This window comes from Anguilla rostrata, chromosome 8 (assembly GCF_018555375.3).
Source record: "Anguilla rostrata isolate EN2019 chromosome 8, ASM1855537v3, whole genome shotgun sequence".
Taxonomy (NCBI): Eukaryota; Metazoa; Chordata; class Actinopteri; order Anguilliformes; family Anguillidae; genus Anguilla; species Anguilla rostrata.
In genome coordinates, this window is record NC_057940.1 from 55,588,073 (window position 1) to 55,610,120 (window position 22,048).

Sequence of the window (22,048 nt, forward strand, 5' to 3'; positions counted from 1 at the left end):
CAACCAAATTGATTCCTGGGATGAAAGATAAAAGCTATGAGGGAAGACTAAAGATGCTTATTCTCTTCAAGCTTAGGCCTGTTCTTGACATTATGTTATGTTATGAATTCAAATTGAGTTAAATTAAATGGAGAAAATAATAATAAGAAGAAAAATATTAATACTAATACTAATAATAATACTTGTTTTTATTATGTGACCAAAGACCAGTGTAGCATACAGTATATATTAGAGAAGTTTAAACACAATATTATTCTGATAAGCAAATGATAGCATCCTGATGCTGTTTGTTTTAATGAAGAGATTATTTTATATTTGGAGTTGTACACAATACCGTATGTGGGTTCCACATTTTCTATTGTGCCTCATTGTGCATTAAGTAATGACTCACTGTGCTATTTCCAGGAGATGTGAACAAAGAGTTCCTGCAGGGAAGAAGGAGTCCTGAACATCCCAACAGTACGTCAATACCCCTGAAGAAACAAAATAACAAACTATTTATTTCTATGAACTGGCGAAACATATACAAAGGTCTAAAAAGTTAACTTTTTTATTTTAAAGTGCTTTTCCTTGACCTTATCTTATAGTAAACATTTTGTCCCACTTTGTAGTGTCTGAGCTGAGGGTTGTGCTGCTGGGGAAGTCTGGAGAACTGAGGAGTAAAGTGGGGAACATCATCCTGGGGGCAGAGGTCCTTTCAGTGAAAGATGAGTGTGAGAGAGCACGAGGTCTGGTGAATGGGAAGCGTGTGGCTCTGATCAACACTCCAGACTTACTGGACCCCGAGCTCCCTGAAGGGAAATTACTCAATCAGATAGAGAGGTGTGTGACCCTGTCTGCCCCAGGTCCTCATGCATTCCTGCTGGTGCTGGAGAACGGCAACATTACATCTGAGGGGAAAAAAAGATTTGAGAGAATCCTGCGCTCTTTCAGTCCTGAGGCCTTCAAGTACTCGATGGTACTGACCACACAGGAGAGTGAAAGTACTCTCTTTGACCAGTCTTATACCCAAGTTCTGCAAATGTGTAGTGGAAGGTGTTACACGTTTCACAACACAGATGAGACTAATTACACCCAGGTTACTGAACTAATGGAGAAAATAGAGCAGATGGTGGGGGAGAATGGAGGAGGTTTCCTCAGCTGTGAGATGTTCAAGGAGCCAGAGTCAGCCAGGCTTGGAGCGAGTCAGGTACCTCTGAGGAAGGCTGAACAGAAGGTGGAGAGGAAGGAGAAACCAAGGGCTCTGTCTGAAGAACTGCAGGAAATTAAAGGAAAAAAAGGTAAGACAAGAATCAGTCAAAGAAAAGATATGCTGAAATGAGTTTGTGTTACTAATGGTGAGAACTGATTTGATAGCTAAATTACCCCTTAATGCTTCCAAACATTGAATAAATAAAGATAAACACTGGATAAATACAAATGTAGAAACCTGAGAGAAATCAGGCTTTTGTTTTGCTACAGAATATACAGTTATAGCACTCTGAACCGATGCATAAAACATTGAAAACGTATCACCTATTATTCACAAACTGACAATATGCAAAGTTCATTTCATATTTCAGATGTTAACTTTTGGCATGTAGCATTAAGACAAGCAAACAAATGGATGGAAACTTGGCTGTGGAATTACACCTGAGTACTGATGAATGAAAGCTGAGGGTGTGCTGCAATGTATGCTGGGTAATGACTCTCAACAGGGCGAAAATGACAATAATGCAGTGAGATAAGTCACAAGATAACGAACTCTTCTTCTTTATTTCCAGTGGCTGGGGGAGACAGACTGAACCTGGTGTTGTTTGGGAGGAGAGAAGCTGGGAAGACGTTCGCAGGAAACACCATCCTGGGACGGAGGGAGTCCAGTGTGGGTCCCAGCTCCTCTTCAGTGTGTGAGAGGAGAGATGGAGAAGTGGACGGTCGCCCGGTTACCGTGGTGGAAATGCCAGCTCTGTGTGATGCACAGCTCACTGCATCCGCTGTGTCTCACCTCTTTACCTCTCTCTGTGACCATGGAGTCCATGCCTTCCTCCTGGTCACTCCAGCTGCTCTCCTCACTGATGTAGACAAGGCAGAAATAACCAGGATTCAGGAGACATTTGGCTCAAGAGTCACTGATTACATGATGGTCATTTTTACCCACGAGAATCCAGCTGCTCCACCTGTTCATGACTTTCTGCAGCAAAGTAAGGACATTCAGGAGCTTCTGAAGATCTGTGGAAACAGGCACTTTGTTTTCTACAACCAGCACATTCTCAACAACCCATTTCCAACAACAACAGTTCCAATGCTTCTGGAGGTCATAGAGAAGATGAATAGAAAAACAGGAAGTTGCTTTTCCCTGGATATGTACTGGGAGGCACAGCTCGAGAGGAAGGGTCAAGAGCTGGAGGCCAGGTACAAGATGGAGCTGGAGGAGAAGGACAGGAAGATCAGAGAATTAGAAGAACATATTAAGGGCACATCACAGGGTAAGTGGAGAGGTTCATCAGTTCTTCATAAGGGTATATTGGTGGACAAGTGTGGAGAGGTTCATAATTTATTTATAAGGGTATATCAGTGGACGAGTGTCGAGAGGTTCATCATTTGTTTATTCTTGAGAAATGCTTCACTTCAAAAAGCATTATAATCCAGTGGTTTGTTGTGTGTCAACAAGTCCTGTGTTCTGGCGTCAAATGAAGGAATGCATAATGATGAGAACAAGCCATTCAGTCCACTTAATCCTTCAGACGTTCCATTAATCTACAGAATTCTATCTACATATTCGAACCATGCCAGAGAATTCTAAGCATGCCGGTGAATTCTGTCCAACAAAGCAATTTAGATTCACCTGTCTTAGTCAGTGGTTTCCACCTCACATGTTCCATGTTTGTGAAAACATGATGAACAGTCATGATGGACTGATGGATGGCATTTATTTATATGCACCCTTCTTTTAGCAATTCTATCCCAGCACCTATATATTGTGACACTGTCTACATAACCCCCACAGGATTGTGCAGAAAGATCAATGTTAATTGAATCTGTTTTTTTTTAAATTACAAATGGCATATATACCACAGATGTCAGAATTCAGTTTTCGACAGCTAAAGGCACTCCTGGTTGGCTGATGGTGGAATCGGTTGATTGCTGGTATTCAATGTGTTTCAGCACCAGAGATTTATTTAATCACTGACTAGCTGATGAGTCCACACACCTTGTTTTCAAGGTCTTCACTAGCAGCTAATTTAAAGGAAACATTACCTGCTGACACTGCTGTGCTTTAGGACTTTGACACCCCTGAGAAGGCTTTTTATGATGGCCTTGATTCTCTGGATTTTCTCTCTGAGTTGTACTGTGTGTCTTTATTTGGCAGGCGCTGGGGGTAAAGACCAGAGCTCTGACTGTGTGAGGATAGTGCTCGTGGGGAAGACAGGAAATGGGAAAAGTGCCACAGGAAACACCATACTGCAGAGGGAGGAGTTCCAGTCGCGGAGCAGTATGAAATCAGTGACGACCTGCTGTAAGAAAGGAGTAGGGGAAGTAGCTGGCAGGCGCGTTGCTGTAGTTGACACGCCGGGTCTCTTTGACACATCATTTTCTAATGAGAAGGTCCAGCAGGAAATAGCCAAATGCATCTCCTTTTTGGCCCCAGGACCTAATGTGTTTCTCTTAGTGCTACAGATTGGAAGAATCACAGAGGAGGAGAAGGACACATTGCAGCACATTAAGAGCACCTTCGGTAAAATGGCTGAAATGTTCACCATAGTCATATTCACAAGAGGGGATGATCTTAGAAATGAATCCATTGAAAGCTTCATTCAACAAGGTGACCCTGTAATCCAAAATCTGATTCAAGACTGTGGAAACAGGTTTCATGTCTTCAATAATAATGACATGAACAATCGCACCCAAGTGTATGAGCTGCTGGATAAGATAGATGTGATGGTTCAGAGGAATGGAGGAGGCTGTTACACCAATGAGATGTTCCAGGAGGCAGAAAGTACCATAAGGAAAGAGTACGAAAGAATAATGAGTGAGAAAGAAGAAGAGATGCAGAGAGAGAAGGAGATGCTGGAGGCAAAACATGAAGCGGAGATGAAAGAGATGAGGAGGAAGATGGAAGAGCAGAGACACAAAGCAGAAGAGAAAATAATGCTTCAGGAAAAAAAGCTGAAAGACAAAGAAGAACATTTAAGGATGGAGCTAAAAGAGTGGAAGAAAAAAGAGACGAAAAAAAAAGAGAGGAGAGACAGGGAAGACATAGAGAGGAAGGCAGGACAAGAATCAGAGTGGAAGAGCAAAATAGGTGAGATTGAGGAAATGAAAAGGAAACCGGAAGAGGAGTTGAAAGACGAGGGAAAAGAGGAAGAAAGAGAGCGGAAAGAGAGGGAAAAGAGAAGAGCTGATGGAAAAACAAAAAAGAGAAAGAAAGAAATTGAGGCAGGCAGCAGAAGAAAAGAAAAGAGAGAACGAAGGAGAGAGAGGAAAAACAATGAGGCGAGAAGAGACTTGAGGGGAACAGAGAATTGAAAGAGGCAGAAAATGAGAAAAAAGAGGTACAGGAAACATTAAGAAAAGAGCTAAGGAATGGGAGCAGGAAAGGGAAAAGGAACAGAAAAGAAAGAGAAGGATGAGCAGGACAGAGACAAAAGAAGAGCAAGAAGAAAAGAGTATGCATTGAAAGAAGCAAAATCGGGAAGAGTTTGAAAAAGCAATGGAACAAGAAAGACAAAATGGGAGAGAATGAAAGGAATCTAAAGAGCAACTGGAAAGGGAGCTTGAAGAAAAGCAAAGGCAGCTGAAAAAACAACAAGAGCAGTTAGACAAGGAAAGAAAAGAGGAGGCAGACAGAAGATCTAAGGAGGACGCAGAGAGAAAAGAGGAGGAGAGGAAAAGGCTGGAATTGTTACAGAAGGAACTTGAGAAGGGACGTGAAGAACTTCAGAAGAGTAAGATTGATGAAGAGGCTAAGAGAACAAAAGAAGAGAAAACATTTAAAGACATGGAGGAACACTTTCGTAAAATCATTCTTGAAAACAATCAGAAATATGAAGAAGCTGCTAGAAAAACAGCAGAGGAATGGAATAACTTTAAGGAGGAACAGGGAAGAAAGCTATCTCAATTACAAGAAGAGCGTCAGCGCCAAACTGCACATGGTCATGAGAAAAAGAAAGGCAAAAAATGTTTAATAATGTAGCGCTGAAAAAGGCATGTGTTCATGTGCTAGACCATGGAATGTACAATTACTTCAGTGTGATCAAGTTCTTGATGTGGAATGCCCAATGGACAGAAGACTGGCTTTGAAAACATGAATTTGGGCCCTTTATTAGCAGATGTTTCCCCACATTTTGTTGAATTTTAATGGTCAATCATGGATGCTCACCCTGCAAGGGTCCTCATCAGAAGCTCAGATATAACAGAGTTCCTCTGAAAGCAGGTGGTGTAGCTGTATGCTCGACCATTAGCAAATGCGGGCATGTGTGGTCTCCAGAGCCAGGTTGGAGAACCTGGGTGCTGTCCATGGAATTCCAGAACAGTTCCTTAACAGGTGAGCACCGCAGTAGCCCAGGGGCTGCTATGATTCAGGAACCGCATAAAAGCTCTTTCAAAGAAAAGAAAAAAAACGTGGATCAGGAACACATCAGATGTTCTCAAAGAAATGTATTTATTCATTTAGAGCAACCCCGCATTACTGCCAGTTGCATCATTACCAGCAGTCACTCCATTACCTGTAATGCTTCTTCTGAACAGTCCCAGGACACTGGATGTAGCTGGGCTTACACTGAGTAGTTTTCAGGCACTATACAAGCAGACTGACATTATTACATTTACTACAACAGTGGGCTCAGAGTCAGATTGTGTGAGATCGGTGTCAGTTCCAGAAATGTCCAGTGTGAGGAGGTGTCCCACAGATATAAACCCCAAAGTCCTGCTTCTACAGTGTAGCTTCTTGTTTGCCTCGTTTCTTCTTCAAACAAAACATTTATATTGCTTGGTTCTTTGATAATGAATGAATGAATGAATGGATGGATGAATGAATGAATGAATGAATGAATGATTGATTGGCACGATTTTAACATTTTATTATTTTTTACATTGATCATCCTGATTTTATAATCTTTTTTTTATCTGCTTTTTTACTAAATCAACAAGATCAAAATAAGACTGTTACGGATCACCATTTTGTGTCGCTATCTGCTTTTTCGGCTTGCTAATGGAGACGCAGTTCCAGACACGTATGGCCATCTTGTGATCGCCCTACCATGCCAGCGTGTGCCTCCTCGTCCGGCTGAGAGGGCTGCCTCTGCCTGGAGTGGAGAATCACGGAGCTGGAGAGGAGAACATCTGTCCTCCACCAGATCAAAGAGGATGAGGAGCTCCTGGACTCCTCTGGAGACCATGGGACCATGGCTGGAGAAGAGCTGGACTCAGCCATCCCATGTCCTGGAGTTGCTGCAGAGCAGGCTGAAGATCTTGGATCCAGCTGAGCGCCAGACCCAACCGCCGGCTAGCTCCACTCCACCCCAATGCAGGGCAGTCCGCAGAAGTCTGCCTTCTATCAGACCAAAACAGGAAACAGACTGTTTACTGTGCTGACAGGGGGTCAGCGGGGTATGATAAAGAGACAGTGCTCAGGTACAACACATCCAGTTGGATCAGCATTATGTAAAACCTAGGTTCTCCATAATACAGTGCAATCGTGTTTTGTATTGTTGGAAGACCGATGTCATGGGGAAGGAGTTGGTGTCTCAGCAATAAAGGTTAACCCAGAGTGATATGCGCAAAGAGATGGTGCAAGCTGGATCATTAATGTTGTGTTTTGTTATCTCTGTGTCATCATTTGATGTCTTGGTGTTTTAGTTTGATCTTGGAATATATAAGGGGAAAGCTGCAATGGTTTGGGACACTTGTCAACACTGTCTCCTGTGCATATGCCTGTGTATATGGCCATTTCACCACTCACATTTTGCACAATTGTATATTGTCATTATTACTGAACACACAGAACAATAAGCTGTAAACTATATTGAAACCTGGCTTAGTGAAGATGGATCAGCCACTCTTATTGAAGCATCTCCCCATAATTAGAGTTTTTTTTTTTTTGTACAAACACACAGTAGAAGAAATGGGGGTGGACTGGCTGCCATCTTTTAAAATTCCGTAAACTGTAAGGTTTAATTTAGTACCTTTGAGTACCATGCTGCGCTGCGTAAATGCCAGCCCTCAGTGCTGGCTGTCAGTGCACAGGCCATCCAAACAAGCTTCCACAATGATTTCTGAGAGCTCTTAGCCATAATCCACACAAAACCTCTTAGAATTATCATCAGTGGAGGTTCTAATTTGCACACAGATACAGACACTGACCCCAAGGCTATTCTATTATTTACTATTAACTATAGGACCTACTGAATTCTATGGCTTTTATTCAGCATGTTTCAGGACCGACCCACAGCCGTGGTCACACCTTAGTTAACCGGGAAGGAATGGACATTATAGGCATTTGGCAGATGGTCATTTCTAGAGGACTTTTCATATGTGATTTTCAGATTAACCTACAGGGTCCAAGTTAAACTCCGTGGTCGTTCCCTGCACTTGGAACTGTACTTCCCTCTAGAGTTTTCAACACACCTGTTCCTGGTTTTGGTTATACACTTTGTTGTACGTCGCTCTGGATAAGAGCATCTGCCAAATGCCTATAATGTCCATTCCTTCCCGGTTAACCTGGGCAAGCACAACTCTGAGGGTTTTAATGTCATGCAGTGTCCCTCAGGGATCAGTTCTCAGACCAGTCCTTTTTAACCTTGATATGCAACCTCTGGGAGATGTTATGACGACAAACACGATCCGGACTAAGAAGTAGCAGGGCTGTTGACACTGTTGACACCAGCTCGCACGTGGAGATCCCGTGGCCTGAACAGTGTGCGCTTGTTTGCTAGATACATTCAGTACATTTCACTAGAACACCAAACCAACCAGTCTATATAGAAGATTAACAAGTCTCTCACCACTATCAATGATACAAAAAGTACCAACCATACTGGAAAAAAAGCACAAAAAAGAAGAAGCTGGGCAATGCCAGGTTTATGCCGGTCAAAAGTGTAAACCAGCTTAGCCACTTAGTCAATGTGATGACCATGCTGGCAGACTAACTTGGTCATAACCATGCTCACTGATGTACGCTGTTTTCATAGCAGGAAATATAATCAATGACTCAATGCTTCATAATCGCAATTAACCGCAGTTAAAACAAAGGTAAACAGTGACAGTTGTGCAGATGGTGTTGTGTGCATGTATAAAAATAAATGTCAATACAAGCATGAGAGTACAGACAGGACATTATTTAGCTAGCTATACAAACATTTAAACCAAACCAGTACCTAATTAATACGACGTTCCGTGGCGCTAGCTCGCAAAGATAAAAGACGTCTTACAACCCAAAACGGCGTCCACTTTATTAATAAAACATCGGATAGGCACTTCACCTTCACTGCACTCCGGTACAGTAGGTGACGGTATGCACCTATACACGTTTTTTTAACATCAGCCATTAAATTTAGCGAAGAAGAAGGTACTACACCGGAACGGAAGTTCATGCGACGTCGAATTGGAACCGGAAAGCTAGCTAACGGTGGTTGCTAACGCACGGGTTTTTTTTTATCTAAACAAGTGCCGCGTATCACGCAGTAAGTACATTTAATTTTTAAACTGCTTAACGTAACGATAGTTGACGTTGTGACACATTAAATACGGCAAAGTTGCACTGCGATCTTAGTTGCGTAAGATAGTTAGACTATATAAACAGCTAGTTGTAGTAACATTATTGACCATTCAGAAGCTACCTAGGTCTGTCTACCAAGTTATAGCTACCATTGGAATAATTAACGTTGCTAGTTTTATATGCACACGTATGTCAGATGCCAGTGTGTAAGCCAAACACATACTACCTTAGAAACAAAAACATACTTAGTCAACGTAAAGCGTGTGTGTGTGTGTGTGTGTGTGTGTATGAAAGAGGGAGCAATTGTCAGAGATTTCATTTTCAGAGAATATGGAGAATATTGTATCGACGTACGATGATGATGAAGTGGATTTCATCGTATGCGATGTAAGTGTCGTTTTGTCATCGTCAGATTTTATAATGAATGAATCCCATGTGTTATTAAATTAGTTAAATGGCTAGTAAAATGATTATTCATGTGTATGTATGCATACTCCTTGTTTGCGTGACCATGTCATAGAATTTCTCCCGACCATGAAGAATGGCTGACTTTACATGCTGGACAGTTGTGGCTACGAAGTAAATCTGTCGATGTCTTCGTCGCAGCTATTTCAATATAAGCTATACCTGAAGCGCTGTCCTAAAATTTCTGTTTACCGTGAAGAGTGTCTTACCCGAAAGCGTAGAATTGTGTTATCACGGCGACACAATTATATCGAGAAATACCATCTTTGGAAAAAACGCCATAGGCTTTAACTGCATTTAGATTGAACCTACTATGTATAAAGTATATAAACACTCGTCAGTCACCCACTCAATCTGTGTATAATCCCACCATAGCGCGGAGTGTTTAAAACCGTAAAACCACCCCATTACCAAAAAAAAGCTTGAACTTTAAATGTAGGCCAACTAATCTGACTTTGACAACTTTCGGACTAAACTGGCTCACGTTTTAATTGATAAAACTAAGTAACTTAAACATCCAGTGAGCGTCGACTTACTACTAGTTAAGTATTTTCGTATAATTTCTGCATCCTGTTTGAAAATACTTCGTGTAGCTACGAAAAGTTGCAACGAGGCATCTGTCCAGAATGTAAACAAGTCAGTCATTTTTCACGGTCGGGAGAAATTTTATGACAACAATTGAACATTAAAAGTGAAATGTGTATTCTTTTTCCAGGTATGTAATATTAAGATTAGGACTGACGCTATGTACAGGATACACCTGACCACGATTCAGCATCTCAAGGTAAAGATGTGGCTTTGTGCATTTCTTCTGTACTTTCACATTTAGATAAATATGTAAAAGTAATGTGGAATGCAGTGGTCACTGAATCGATTTTGTTCAGGCTGGGGTTATGTTTTTCTGTTATTTTTCTGTAGATATCCACTGTAATCAGATTACTGCTCTCTTGAAGGCTGGGGTGGGGCAGGGCAGAGTTGGGCTGGGTTTGGGGGTGGGGGCAGAGTTTAAGAGAGCTGGGCAGGGTTAGGTGGTGGGGACGGAGCCTGGGAGAGCTGGGCTGGGTTAGGTGATGGGGGTGGAGTTTGGGAGAGGATGAAAGGATAAAACCTGTTCATGGGAAATATCTTTCCACAGTTGTGTCAATGACGATCTTTCAGCTGAACTGAGAGAAACTGGTGCTTTCAGATCGAGAAACCGCCTGCTCTTTTCAGGCTTAGAGAAACCGTCTGCTCCTTTCAGACTGAGAGAAACCGCCTGCTTCTTTCAGACTGAGAGAAACCGTCTGCTCCTTTGAGACTGAGAGAAACCATCTGCTCCTTTCAGACTGAGAGAAACCATCTGCTCCTTTCAGACTGAGAGAAACCGTCTGCTCCTTACGAGAAACTCTGTCTCAGAGAAACCGTCTGCTCCTTTCAGACTGAGAGAAACCGTCTGCTCCTTTCAGACTGAGAGAAACCGTCTGCTCCTTTCAGACTGAGAGAAACCGTCTGCTCCTTTCAGACTGAGAGAAACCGTCTGCTCCTTTCAGACTGAAAGAAACCGTCTGCTCCTTTGAGATGGAGAAACCGTCTGCTCCTTTCAGACTGAGAGAAACCTTCTGCTCCTTTGAGACGGAGAAACCGTCTGCTCCTTTCAGACTGAGTGAAACCACGTGCTTTGTTAACTGAAGACTGGCTTTAACATGTTGGAAGAAAGACTGATCCAGATTGGAGTTGTGGGAGGAGCTCCACCTCTTTGCTGTTGGACTTGGTTTCTGCAGAAACACGTTCGCTCAGCCGCGCTGTGCAGAGTTTCACACACTCCTTACAATCCTGTCATCCTCTGTTCTCTCCTTCCCTCCTTCCATTTTCTTACATCCTTTTAGTGCTCTTTGTTCTGCTTTGGCAGCCTCCTGCCAAAAGACTTCACACACTGGATGGCTCCTCCTCCAGGGGTGACTCCTCCCCCTGGATGACTCCTCCTCCTTGGTAACTCCTCCCCCATATGACTCCTCCCCCGGATGACTCCGCCTCCCGTGGCATGTGCCCATGATGTTCTTGGTTGCAGTCAGTAAAGCTGAGATGGGGTTGGCAGTTGCAGTGCCCTCTTCAGACAGTGAGGACCGGCTAACTCTGAATGCCAATGCCTGCTGATTCGTTTAACGCATACTCGCGCATACTAGCGCATACTCGCGCATACTAGCGCATACTCGCACACATTAGCGCATACTCTTGTTAGCGCATACTAGTGCATACTTGCTTCTTTCCACCACATTCTTTCAGGAAACAGGCTTCTCTTCCTATTTCTGAGTTTCCTGTTGTCCTGCTTTCTATTGGTTGAAGAGGACTGAAGTAACGAATGTGCCTCCATCGATGTGGAAGTCTCTAATCTCGATTGCACCTGCCAGAGGTCAGTTACACTTGTACTGACCCGGAGTCAGTCACACCTTTACTGAACTGGGATGAGAATCGCCGGGACTGATCTGGAGTCTGCTTCTGCATGAGATCCACTCGAGTTGCTCTTTGATGCGTGTGAGACACCTGTATGTAATGGTCCAGTTCTGTAGGGCCTGGCCCGGGTCTGTGTACTGGTCCAGTTCTGTAGGGCCTGGCCTGGGTTTGTGTAATGGCACAGTTCTGTAGGGCCTTGGTCTGTGTAATGGCCCAGTTCTGTAGGGCCTTGGTCTGTGTAATGGCCCAGTTCTGTAGGGCCTTGGTCTGTGTAATGGCCCAGTTCTGTAGGGCCTTGGTCTGTGTAATGGCCCAGTTCTGTAGGGCCCAGCCCTGGTCTGTGGGGTCCATCTGACCCAGAGAAGAGGAGGGCACAGGTAAGGCCGAACATGGTGGCCACAGGCGGTCTCTCCGTAACGTTTTATTTATTATAACGTCATGTTTCCACTGCCTGTGATTACCTGCCTGTGTACTGTGTCCATAGAGACTCTATCCAGGTGAATTTAACCCGACTCTCTGCGAAGGATGGGGGGGTGTAGGAGCGTGAGCTCAGAAACTCTGTCTGACGCTGTCTGCTGATGCCATTTTCCTCTGTCTCACCTGTGTCTCACCTGTGTCTCGCCCGTTTCTCCTGCATCTTGGTCACCCAGAAAGTGGAGGCTCTGGTTGCTGCAGGTAAGTCCCACCCTGTCGCTCTCTCTTCTTCCTCGTCTCCTTCCCTCCCTCCTCTCCCTCCCTCCATCACGGGAGCCCAGTCCCTCCTCATGCCAACTGTCACACAGTGGCTGGTGAAGCACTTTGCTGTTTTTAGGATTTAAATGCTGTCCCATGCGGAGAGTAAGTATGGATCTCTCAGTGACAATGTCAGTGTGCATTTATATCATCTGCACTTTGGCCTTGTGGGGTTTGGCCTAAATTAGAGTGAATATTAACTTAGCCAACACTCAAACTTAATAACTATTATTGTTATTATGAAAAATATAGCTGCAAAGCAGCGATTCCAGGGTCCAAGCAGGCAGTGAAATATGACTCTGCACAAGGCTGAAGACCAGGTCTGGAATTAACAGACCAATAATTAAAGCTGTGACTTTGCATTTTGTGTACAATGTTTTTTCATATCCTGAGATTGCTTGCCATTTCACCTTCTTTGAAGGTAAAAAAACTTTTCAAGAGTTTTCACCATCTCGTCTGGAAGATATGGATTTTCCCCAGATAAAAAAAAAACAGTACAATAGGGTTCTGGCAGCTTCGCTGCTTGGAGCCCTTCTAGTAATAATAATACCATACCTTTATTTTCTGATACTCAGTACCCTTTACTGTAATAAAGGGGAAAACACTCCTCAACCACCACCGGTGTGTAGCCCCCACCTGGGTGATGCACGGCAGCCATTTTGAGCCAGAACGCTCACCACACATCAGCTGTGGTGGACAGGAAGAGAACACTTTAAGCCACATAAGGTTGGGGGGTGATGAAGTGGCGGGTTGAGAGAGCCCGGTTGGGAATTTAGCCAGGACACCGGGGAACCCCCTACTCTTTGCAATAAGTGTCATGGGATCTGTTGTGTATTTACCGGTTTGCATTTGCACTTGTCCCATTGTGCTTACCGTAGACAGCGGCGCACTTGCTACGTGTATATATAAGGCGACATCGGAATGTAATACGGGCCGGCAAGTAAAGACATGTTATTTACCTGCGCTCCGTCTACCGTCTCATCTTTATTTTGTTATATAGAGGGTTACAAAGTCCCCAGGATATAACAAAGTTGGCGACATTGATCTTCTGTGCAGAAGAAAGGTTTTGCGTGTTTAATATCGTTTATTGTTTTCCGTGTTCAGTTGTGCACGCTAGCTTGTTAAGTTGCTAGTTAGGCGGCGTTGCAAACGTGGTGAGGACAATCTTTTGTGGAGGGGAGGGAAGACCCGTGAATAAATTGTGAAAGGACATTTATTCATACACTGAATTGTCAACGTCTGATGATCAGGAGCCTCCAAGGAAGATGGCCGGAATTATTGGTAACATTGGACATTTTGATGAGAATGTAGAGCAATGGAGCTCATATACAGACCGTTTTCATTGAAGCAAATGAGATTGTGCCCACATTTTTGAGTGTGATGGGGCCAAATTGTTATAATCTGTTGCGCAGTTTATTACAACCAGAAGAACCTGGAACAAAAATATACCAGGAAATTGTGAATGTTTTGAAAGGACATTTCTCTCCCAAACCCCTAGTCATTGCTGAGAGGTTTAGGTTCCACCACCGTTGTCAAGGGGAAGGGGAGTCAGTGCCGATGTTTGTTGCTGTACTGAGGAAGCTTGCAGAGCACTGTGACTTAGATACTGCTGCCCCAGTGTCTCCAATTGTGTCAGACACCATCTACCAGAGAACACAAACACCTCCCACTTCAACGTGCTGAAATAGTGTTGAAGACCTTCACAGGTGAAAGTGTACCCTTGAGAGGCCTAACAGAGGTCACAGTTCAATTAAATGAACAAAGTAAACGGTTACCACTTTTTGTAGTTAAAGGAGACCACCCGTCCTTGCTGGGGCGTGCCTGGCTTGAGAAAATCCAGCTGGACTGGCCATCAGTGCACCTATCCGACCAAAAGTTGAAGCAGACTTGGATGCCCTAGTTAAAAATGGAGTACTGGATCCGGTCAGTGTAAGTGAATGGGCGACACCCATCGTGCCCGTCCTTAAGAAGGATGGGTCAGTTAGGTTATGTGGAGACTTTAAAGTTACAGTCAATCCAGTGTTGTCAGCGGAGCAGTATCCACTTCCCCACACGGAGGACTTGCTTGCGACATTAGCCGGGGGTCAAAAGTTTAGCAAAGTTGACCTGAGTCAAGCCTATCTACAAATGCATGTACATGAACAGTCAAGAAAAATACTGACTGTTACAACACGCAATGGTCTGTTTCGCTACTGTCGACTTCCTTTTGGCATCACAACTGCTCCAGCGATTTTCCAGCGCGCCATGGACCAGATCCTGTGTGGCCTGAAGGGAGATCAGTGCTATTTGGATGATGTGCTGGTGACTGGATCCAACGATGAGGAGCACCTGCAAATCTTGGACAGAACCCTACAGAGCCTGAGGGACTACGGACTCAAAAAGTTTGCAAAGACAAATGCGACTTCTTCCAGTCTTCAGTTGAATGCCTTGGACATGTGATTGACGCCACAGGCCTTCAGCGATCATGGCGGCCCCAGCACCAAAGAATGTTGGACAATTACGTTCCTTCCTGGGATTACTGAACTGCTATGGACGATTTGTACCCAACTTAGCATCTATGCTACATCAGTTGTTATGTCAGAATAAGAAATGGGAATGGACAAAGGAGTGCCAGGAGACCTTTAACAAGGCGAAAGACACCCTCCTTAAGTCAGAGGCTCTGACGCACTTTGACCCTGCATTACCGATCCAACTAGCCTGCGATGCATCATCGTATGGTGTGGGGGCTGTCTTATCTCACATCATGCCAGACGGCCAAGAGAAGCCAATAGCATTTGCGTCAAAGAATTTGAACAAGGCTGAAATGAACTGCGCCCAAATAGAACGAGAAGCCTTAAGCATTGTTTTCGGCATCCGTAAGTTTTATCAGCGTCTTTTTGGAAGAAAATTCACTCTTCTAACTGATCACCATCCTTTGACAACCATTTTCGGACCACATACTGGTATTCCTCCATTGGCCGCCAGTAGGATGCGGAGGTGGGCGCTGTTGTTGTCTGCACACGCCTGTGACATGTGAAGTATAGGAAATCCGCTCTGCACGGAAATGCAGGCAGCCTTTCCAGGTTACCGCTACCTGTGATCAGATCTGAACCATCCAACGTGGACTTTCAGCAGGTGGAAAGCGCACCTGGCACCGTTACACAGGTTTGGCGAGCAACGAGAAATGATCCTGTGTTGTCACCAGTGATGGACATCATTGTCAAAGGCAAGCCTGACAGTGGTGATGCGGGCCTGAACCCATATCTGTTCCAACACCACGAGCTGTCGGTGCAGTCTGGGTGTTTGCTGTGGGGGAGGATAGTGGTGATTCCGCCATCACTACGGAAACCAGTGTTGCGGAAATGCCACACAGGACACTGTGGAATCGTCCGGATGACGGAAATAGCTAGGAGCTATTTCTGGTGGCCTGGCGTGAACGAACAAATTGAGGAAAAAGCCAGAGCCTGTTCCTCATGTCAGCATATCTGCAATGTTCCTCAGCTTGCCCCACTTCACCCCTGGGACTGAGGAAGTATGGCACCGCATTCATCTTGATTTTGACGGCCTATTCGAGGAGAAAATGTTCCTTGTGGTTGTTGATGCACATAGTAAGTGGCCAGAGGTTGCCATCATGCGATCTACTACTGTTGAGAAACTAGGGGAGATCTTCGGAGCAGATTCGTAGCCAATTGGTTAGCGATAACGGTCCCCAATTTGTAGCACAGGAAATAGCTACATTCTTACAAGTGAATTGACATGCATCATATTAAAGCTGCTCCATACCATCCTTCCACAAACGGACTAGCGGGACGGTTCGTACAGACCATGAAACATGCTCTGAAAGCATCTCAGGGCCAAGGTACACTTCACCTGCACAGTTTCCCGTTGTCGTACAGGAACGCACCGCATGCGACCACTGAGACTCCTCCTGCCGCTATGCCGCTAAGGAGAGATCTATGTACCCACTTCGACCTGCTGAAGCCACCCACAGTGAAAGATGTGGTACAACACCAGCAGCACAATCAAATGAAGTGACGTGGACAGCACGCCAAAGGCAGAGTCTTTGGTCCAGGAGATCCTGTACTAGCCCGGAACTACAGCAGAGGGCCTAAATGGGTTCCTGCCACCAGCCTTGCACAGACGGGCCCAGTGTCCTATACTGTCCAGACCGCTCGAGGGACATAATCTGGAAACGACACACCGATCAGCTACTTCTAGGGAGCACTAACTACACCCGCTGAACTACAGACAGCGGCTGATCCAGATGTGCTGCAGGGCGGGGCTTCGAGTGTCCAACCTGCTGCACAGGGAGCGTCGGCATCATCATCTGATGGCCGCGTCGCTTCTGACCCTGCCTCACCAGTAAACGACATTTTGACAGCGGCATCTCGACCGCCTACACCGGTGTCCACACCACCTGTGAGAGACACGGTGGACCGCCGGCACCCAGCCAGAGAACGGCGGCCTCCTCGACATTTGAATATATAGTTTAGTGGCTACCCATTAAATGGGGCAGAATAATCCCCATGGGAAGAGTCAGGGTTTGAGGCAGTCTACCCTCACTCCCAGGTTATTGTTTTGAGTTAAAATAAGTGCTCATGTATGTTTGGGAATGTTTATGTTAGAGGGGCGGAGATGTTGTCTATTTACCGGTTTGCATTTGCACTTGTCCCATTGGGCTTACCGTAGACAGCAGAGCGCCTGTTACGTGTATATATAAGGCGACATCAGAATGTAATACGGGTCGGCAAGTAAAGACATGTTATTTACCTGCGCCCCGTCTACCGTCTCATCTTTATATTGTTATATAGAGGGTTACGAAGTCCCCAGGATATAACAGGATCTTTAATGACGTTAGTGAGTCAGGGCCTTGGTTTAACATCTCATCCGAAAGACGGCGTCTCCTACATCAGTGTCCCCGTCACTGCACTGGGGCACTGGGGCTTATTTGACCAGACGGAAGATCGCCCCCTGCTGGGCCACCAACAACACTTCCAGCAGCAATGTAACTTCCCCAGGCGGTCTCGCATCCAAGTGCTAACCAAGCCCACACCTGCTTAGCTTCAGCCAATCAGCAGGAGCAGGGTGGCCTGGTGGTGTACCTGTCTGCATATAAAGCCTCCCAGAATACAGAATTTCTTGGGGGGGGTTGGAACTGAGGTGAAATTCTTTCTGCCTGTTGTGGAATTCAGGGGGGTTGGGACATTGCAGTCCAGAACCATACCATTAATTTCAAACTTGAACATTCTGGTCCAAAACCAGTCTCCCAAACCTATCGCCACCACTGCTTGGCAGTAACTGTGCAGCAGAGAGAGTGTGTGGATGGTGCTATGGTTTCCTGGTTGGGTGAGAAGGCAGCGCCCCCTGCTGGTGCCCTGGAGACTGCAGTGTCTCACACAGGCCTGAAACTGTGTTTCTCACACAGTGCTGATGTAAATGTGCGAAGTGACACAAAAACACGTACTTTTAAAACGTTACATTGCTTTTAAATACTGCTCACATTTTTGCAGCACTTGTTAGATAAACATGATCAGTGCATTTGCTCCTGTGCTGTACTTTATGGCAGCGATGGGGCGTGATGTCAGAATGTTTGGGTGTTGGTCACAGGGAAAGCCAGGAGAGACCAGTCACTGCCCGTATGGACCAGCTACACCCACTACCTGGACTACCTGCAGCTGGACGAGCCCATCATTGGTAAGACTAAAATCATCTAAATGATCAATCAGCATTGAACTCTACAGTTTAAAATCACCACTGAAGTCTAAATCACCACTCAACTTTGTTGTCTAAAATCACCACCGAACTCTACGGTCTAAATCACCACTCAACTCTACAGTCTAAAATCACCACTCAACAAGCTGCTTGTGTTCATCTGGGCAGAAGTACCCAGTGGAGGAGTAGGGATTTAGGTCAGGGGTTGGAGATTAGGGGTCCTGGGATATGGGTTAGGTGTTAGGGGTGATTGGTTAGATATTAGTGGTTGTGGGTTAAGGAGTTATAGGTTAGAGATTAGGGAGTTATAGGGTGGGGGTTATGGATGAGGGGCTATAGGTTAGAGATTAGGGGATTATGGGTTAGTGGTTATAGGTTAGGCGCTATAGGTTAGAGATTAGGGGATTATGGGTTAGGGTTTATAGATTAGGGGATAGGGGTTAGAGGTTAGAGATTAGGAGGTTATAGGTTGGGGATTAGGGGATTATGAGTTGGTGGTTATTGGTTAGGGATTGGGGTTGGAATTAGGGGTTATGGATAGTTGGTTAAGGTTAGGATTAGGGGATTGTGGGTTGGGGATTAGGGGTTATGGGTTAGGGGCTATAGGTTAGAGATTAGGAGGTTATGGGTTAGAGATTAGGGGATTATGAGTTAGTGGTTATTGGTTAGGGATTGTGGGTTGGACATTAGGGGGTTATGGGATAGGGGTTAGGGATTATAGGTTAGGGATTAGGGGTTATGGGTTAGGGGCTATAGGTTAGAGATTAGGAGGTTATGGGTTAGAGATTAGGGGATTTTGGGTTAGTGGCTATTGGTTAGGGATTGTGGGTTGGACATTAGGGGGTTATGGGATAGGGGTTAGGGATTATAGGTTAGGGATTAGGGGATTATAGGTTAGTGGTTATAGGTTAGGGATTGGTAGGGTTATGGGTTGAGATTAGGGATTTGGGTTAGTGGCATTAGGTTAGGATTGTGGTTGGCATTCAGGGGTTATGATAGGTTAGGATTTAGGTTGGATTAGGGATATGGTTGTGGTATAGGTTGGGATGTGTTATGTTATTAGGGATGGGTGACTTAGGGCGTAGTCACACTGGGTCGTCCCAGGCTGAAGCATCTTGTGGAGGTGGAGACCCCCCCGGGCTCCCTGGGGCCCAGGTACCTGTGCAGACTGTGCAGATTTGACGCAGACTTGCCCGACATGACCAATCACATCATCGGTCGCAAACACAGGCAGAAATACCTGGTGAGCTCACCTGCTGTCCCGCGTCTGTGTGTTTTTGTGTATTAATGTGTGTACACGTGTATGTGTTTGTGTGTGTGTGTGTACGTGTGTGTGTATGTGGTAGTGTGTGCATCTGTGTGTGCGAGTGTATATGTTTGGAGTGTGTGTGTGTGAGTGTATATGTTTGGAGTGTCTGTGTGTGTGGGTGTATATGTTTGGAGTGTGTGTGTTAGTGTTTGTGTGTGAGATAAGGTGCATGTTTGCAGTGTGTGTGTGTGTGTGAGACTGTGAGTGTATATGTTTGGAGTGTGTGTGTTAGTGTTTGTGTGTGAGATAAGGTGCATGTTTGGAGTGTGTGTGTGAGTGTATGTTTGGAGTGTGTGTGTATGATGATGTGTGTGAGATAAGGTGCATGTTTGCAGTGTGTGTGTGTGTGTGAGACTGGTTATGTTGGAGTGTGGTATGTTGTGTGTGAGATAAGTGCTGTTTGGAGTGTGTGTGTTAGTGTTTGTGTGTGAGATAAGGTGCATGTTTGGAGTGTGTGTGTGTGTGTGTGGGTGTATATGTTTGGAGTGTGTGGGTAACTCTTCTTCTTGCAGGAGACGCAGAGGCCTGACCTGGTCACCTGGGACAGGAGCAGCGCCTCTCAGCCGGGGAAGGTGGTGCGGGCCAAAGCGGAGGTGGCCGAACGGCAGGATGGGCGGGGCGTCCCCGAGGTAGCACCTGAACCTAAACACTACTGCACCTGAACACTAACACTACTGCACCTGAATACTAACACTACTGCACCACCTGAACCTTAACACTACTGCATCACCTGAACCCTAACACTACTGCGCCTGAACCTAAACACTACTGCACCTGAACACTAACACTACGGCACCGCCTGAACCTTAACACTACTGCACCTGAATACTAACACTACTGCACCTGAACCTAAACACTACTGCACCTGAACACTAACACTACGGCACCTGTGCTCCAGTACTGCCACCTATTCACCTGAACCTTCAGCCTACTCACCTGAATGCTACCACTACGACACCTGAACCCTAACCCTACTGCACCTGAACCCTAACACTACTACACCGCCTGAACACTAACACTAACTGCACCTGAACCCTAACACTACTGCACCTGAACCCTAACACTACTGTACCTGAATACTAACACTACTGCACCTGTGCTCCAGTACTGCCACCTGCTCACCTGAACCTTCACACTACTCACCTGAATACTACCACCAAGGCACCTGAACCCTAACACTACTGCACCGCCTGAACACTAACACTACGGCACCTGAACCCTAACACTACTGCATCACCTGAACCTTAACAGTACTGCACCTGAACACTAACACTACTGCTCCTGAACCCTAACGCTACTGCACCACCTGAACCTTAACACTACTGCACCTGAACACTAACACTACTGCACCACCTGAACTTTAGCACTACTGCACCTGAACACTACCGCACCTGTGCTCATATACAGCCAGCTACACACCTGAACGCTAACACAAGCTGCACCTGCGCTCATATACAGCCAGGTACACACCTGAACGCTTACACAAGCTGCACCTGTACTGATATACTGCCACCTACACACCTGAACACTAACCCCACTGCACCTGTGCTCATATACAGCCAGCTACACACCTGAACGCTAACACAAGCTGCACCTGCGCTCATATACAGCCAGCTACACACCTGAACACTTACACAAGCTGCACCTGTACTGATATACTGCCACCTACACACCTGAACACTAACCCCACTGCACCTGTGCTCATATACAGCCAGCTACACACCTGAACGCTAACACAAGCTGTATTCAGCTGTAGCCTGCTACACACCTGCACTCCCCTGCCGGGAGCTGCAGTGGGCTGACTCTGCCTGTGCGATCGGGAAGCCTCGCCTGGTGTCACTGAATGATGTCACTCTGCTTTTCTCCCAGAGATCAAAGAGGAGGTCTGCAGCCCTTGAGAAATCAGGCACTCTGAAAGGTGAGCAGCTGTGACCTGTGCTCTAATCTCATTGGCTACAGCTCATAGTGAGGGCCATTGAGGCTTCTGTGGTGTTTTGTGGGAGCGCATGCGCATTCTCACCTGTGCTGACAGGTGTGCCAGCGAGGCTGTAGTTTTAAGAGCGTAAAAGTGTTTGATGGCAGAGACCTGTTCTGTTTCAGTTCCCAGCCCTCAGTGGAGAGGCGGGCAAACGTCGGCCCAGGGGGGGGCTAGAGGGGGGCTGGCCAACAAACCCATCCGGCCCTTGCTGGACCAGCATGGGCACGCCCGCTACAGGGACCTCCCCCCTGGGCGGGGCCACCCAGAGCAGCTCCCTGAGTCCTTTGCTTCAAGAGAGGAGTGGAAAGCCGAGCAACCCAGGAGGAGGAGGAGCCTGGAGAAGGACGGAGGGTTCGGAGGGACGGATGGCCTTCCTGTCGATTCACATCCTGCATATCACCATGGAGACAGAATGTACCCAGAGAACGAAGAGGAAAGGAGGGGCAGGATTTATGAAGATGAGCCTAGAAAGGGTGGAGTTTATGAAGATGAAGGGAGGAGGGGTGGGGCTTATGAAGGGGAAGGGAGGAGGGGCGGGGCTTATGAAGAGGAAGGGAGAAGGGGCGGGGCTTATGAAGAGGAAGAGAGGAGGGGCGGGGCTTATGAAGAGGAAGGGAGGAGGGGCGGGGCTTATGAAGGTGTCGGGGGAAGGGGAGGGGCTTATGAAGGGGAAGGGAGGAGGGGCGGGGCTTATGAAGGTGTAGGGGGGAGGGGTGGGGTTTATGAAGGGAAAGGGAGGAGGGGAGGG

General features: G+C 46.0%; 2 protein-coding genes across 2 annotated transcripts in view; both read left to right on the forward strand.

The window, feature by feature from the left end:
- Positions 1 to 6,464, forward strand: part of LOC135260429 (uncharacterized) — a 38,281-nt gene extending 31,817 nt beyond the window's left edge. Inside the window, exons 7-10 of the mRNA XM_064345643.1 lie at positions 612 to 1,280; positions 1,764 to 2,465; positions 3,350 to 4,416; positions 6,273 to 6,464. Of these exons, the coding sequence (XP_064201713.1) occupies positions 612 to 1,280; positions 1,764 to 2,465; positions 3,350 to 4,416; positions 6,273 to 6,464 (2,630 nt within the window). The remainder of the gene's footprint in view (positions 1 to 611; positions 1,281 to 1,763; positions 2,466 to 3,349; positions 4,417 to 6,272) is intronic.
- A 1,543-nt stretch (positions 6,465 to 8,007) lies between these two features.
- Positions 8,008 to 22,004, forward strand: si:ch211-13c6.2 (uncharacterized protein LOC100000125 homolog). Its single transcript, XM_064345644.1, has 10 exons — positions 8,008 to 8,660; positions 8,992 to 9,082; positions 9,876 to 9,944; positions 12,241 to 12,265; positions 17,909 to 17,995; positions 19,117 to 19,256; positions 19,835 to 19,951; positions 21,192 to 21,240; positions 21,423 to 21,863; positions 21,952 to 22,004. Exons 2-10 carry the CDS (start codon positions 9,026 to 9,028, stop codon positions 22,002 to 22,004), a joined length of 1,038 nt encoding a protein of 345 aa, XP_064201714.1. The 5' UTR covers positions 8,008 to 8,660; positions 8,992 to 9,025.
- Positions 22,005 to 22,048: the final 44 nt, after the last annotated feature.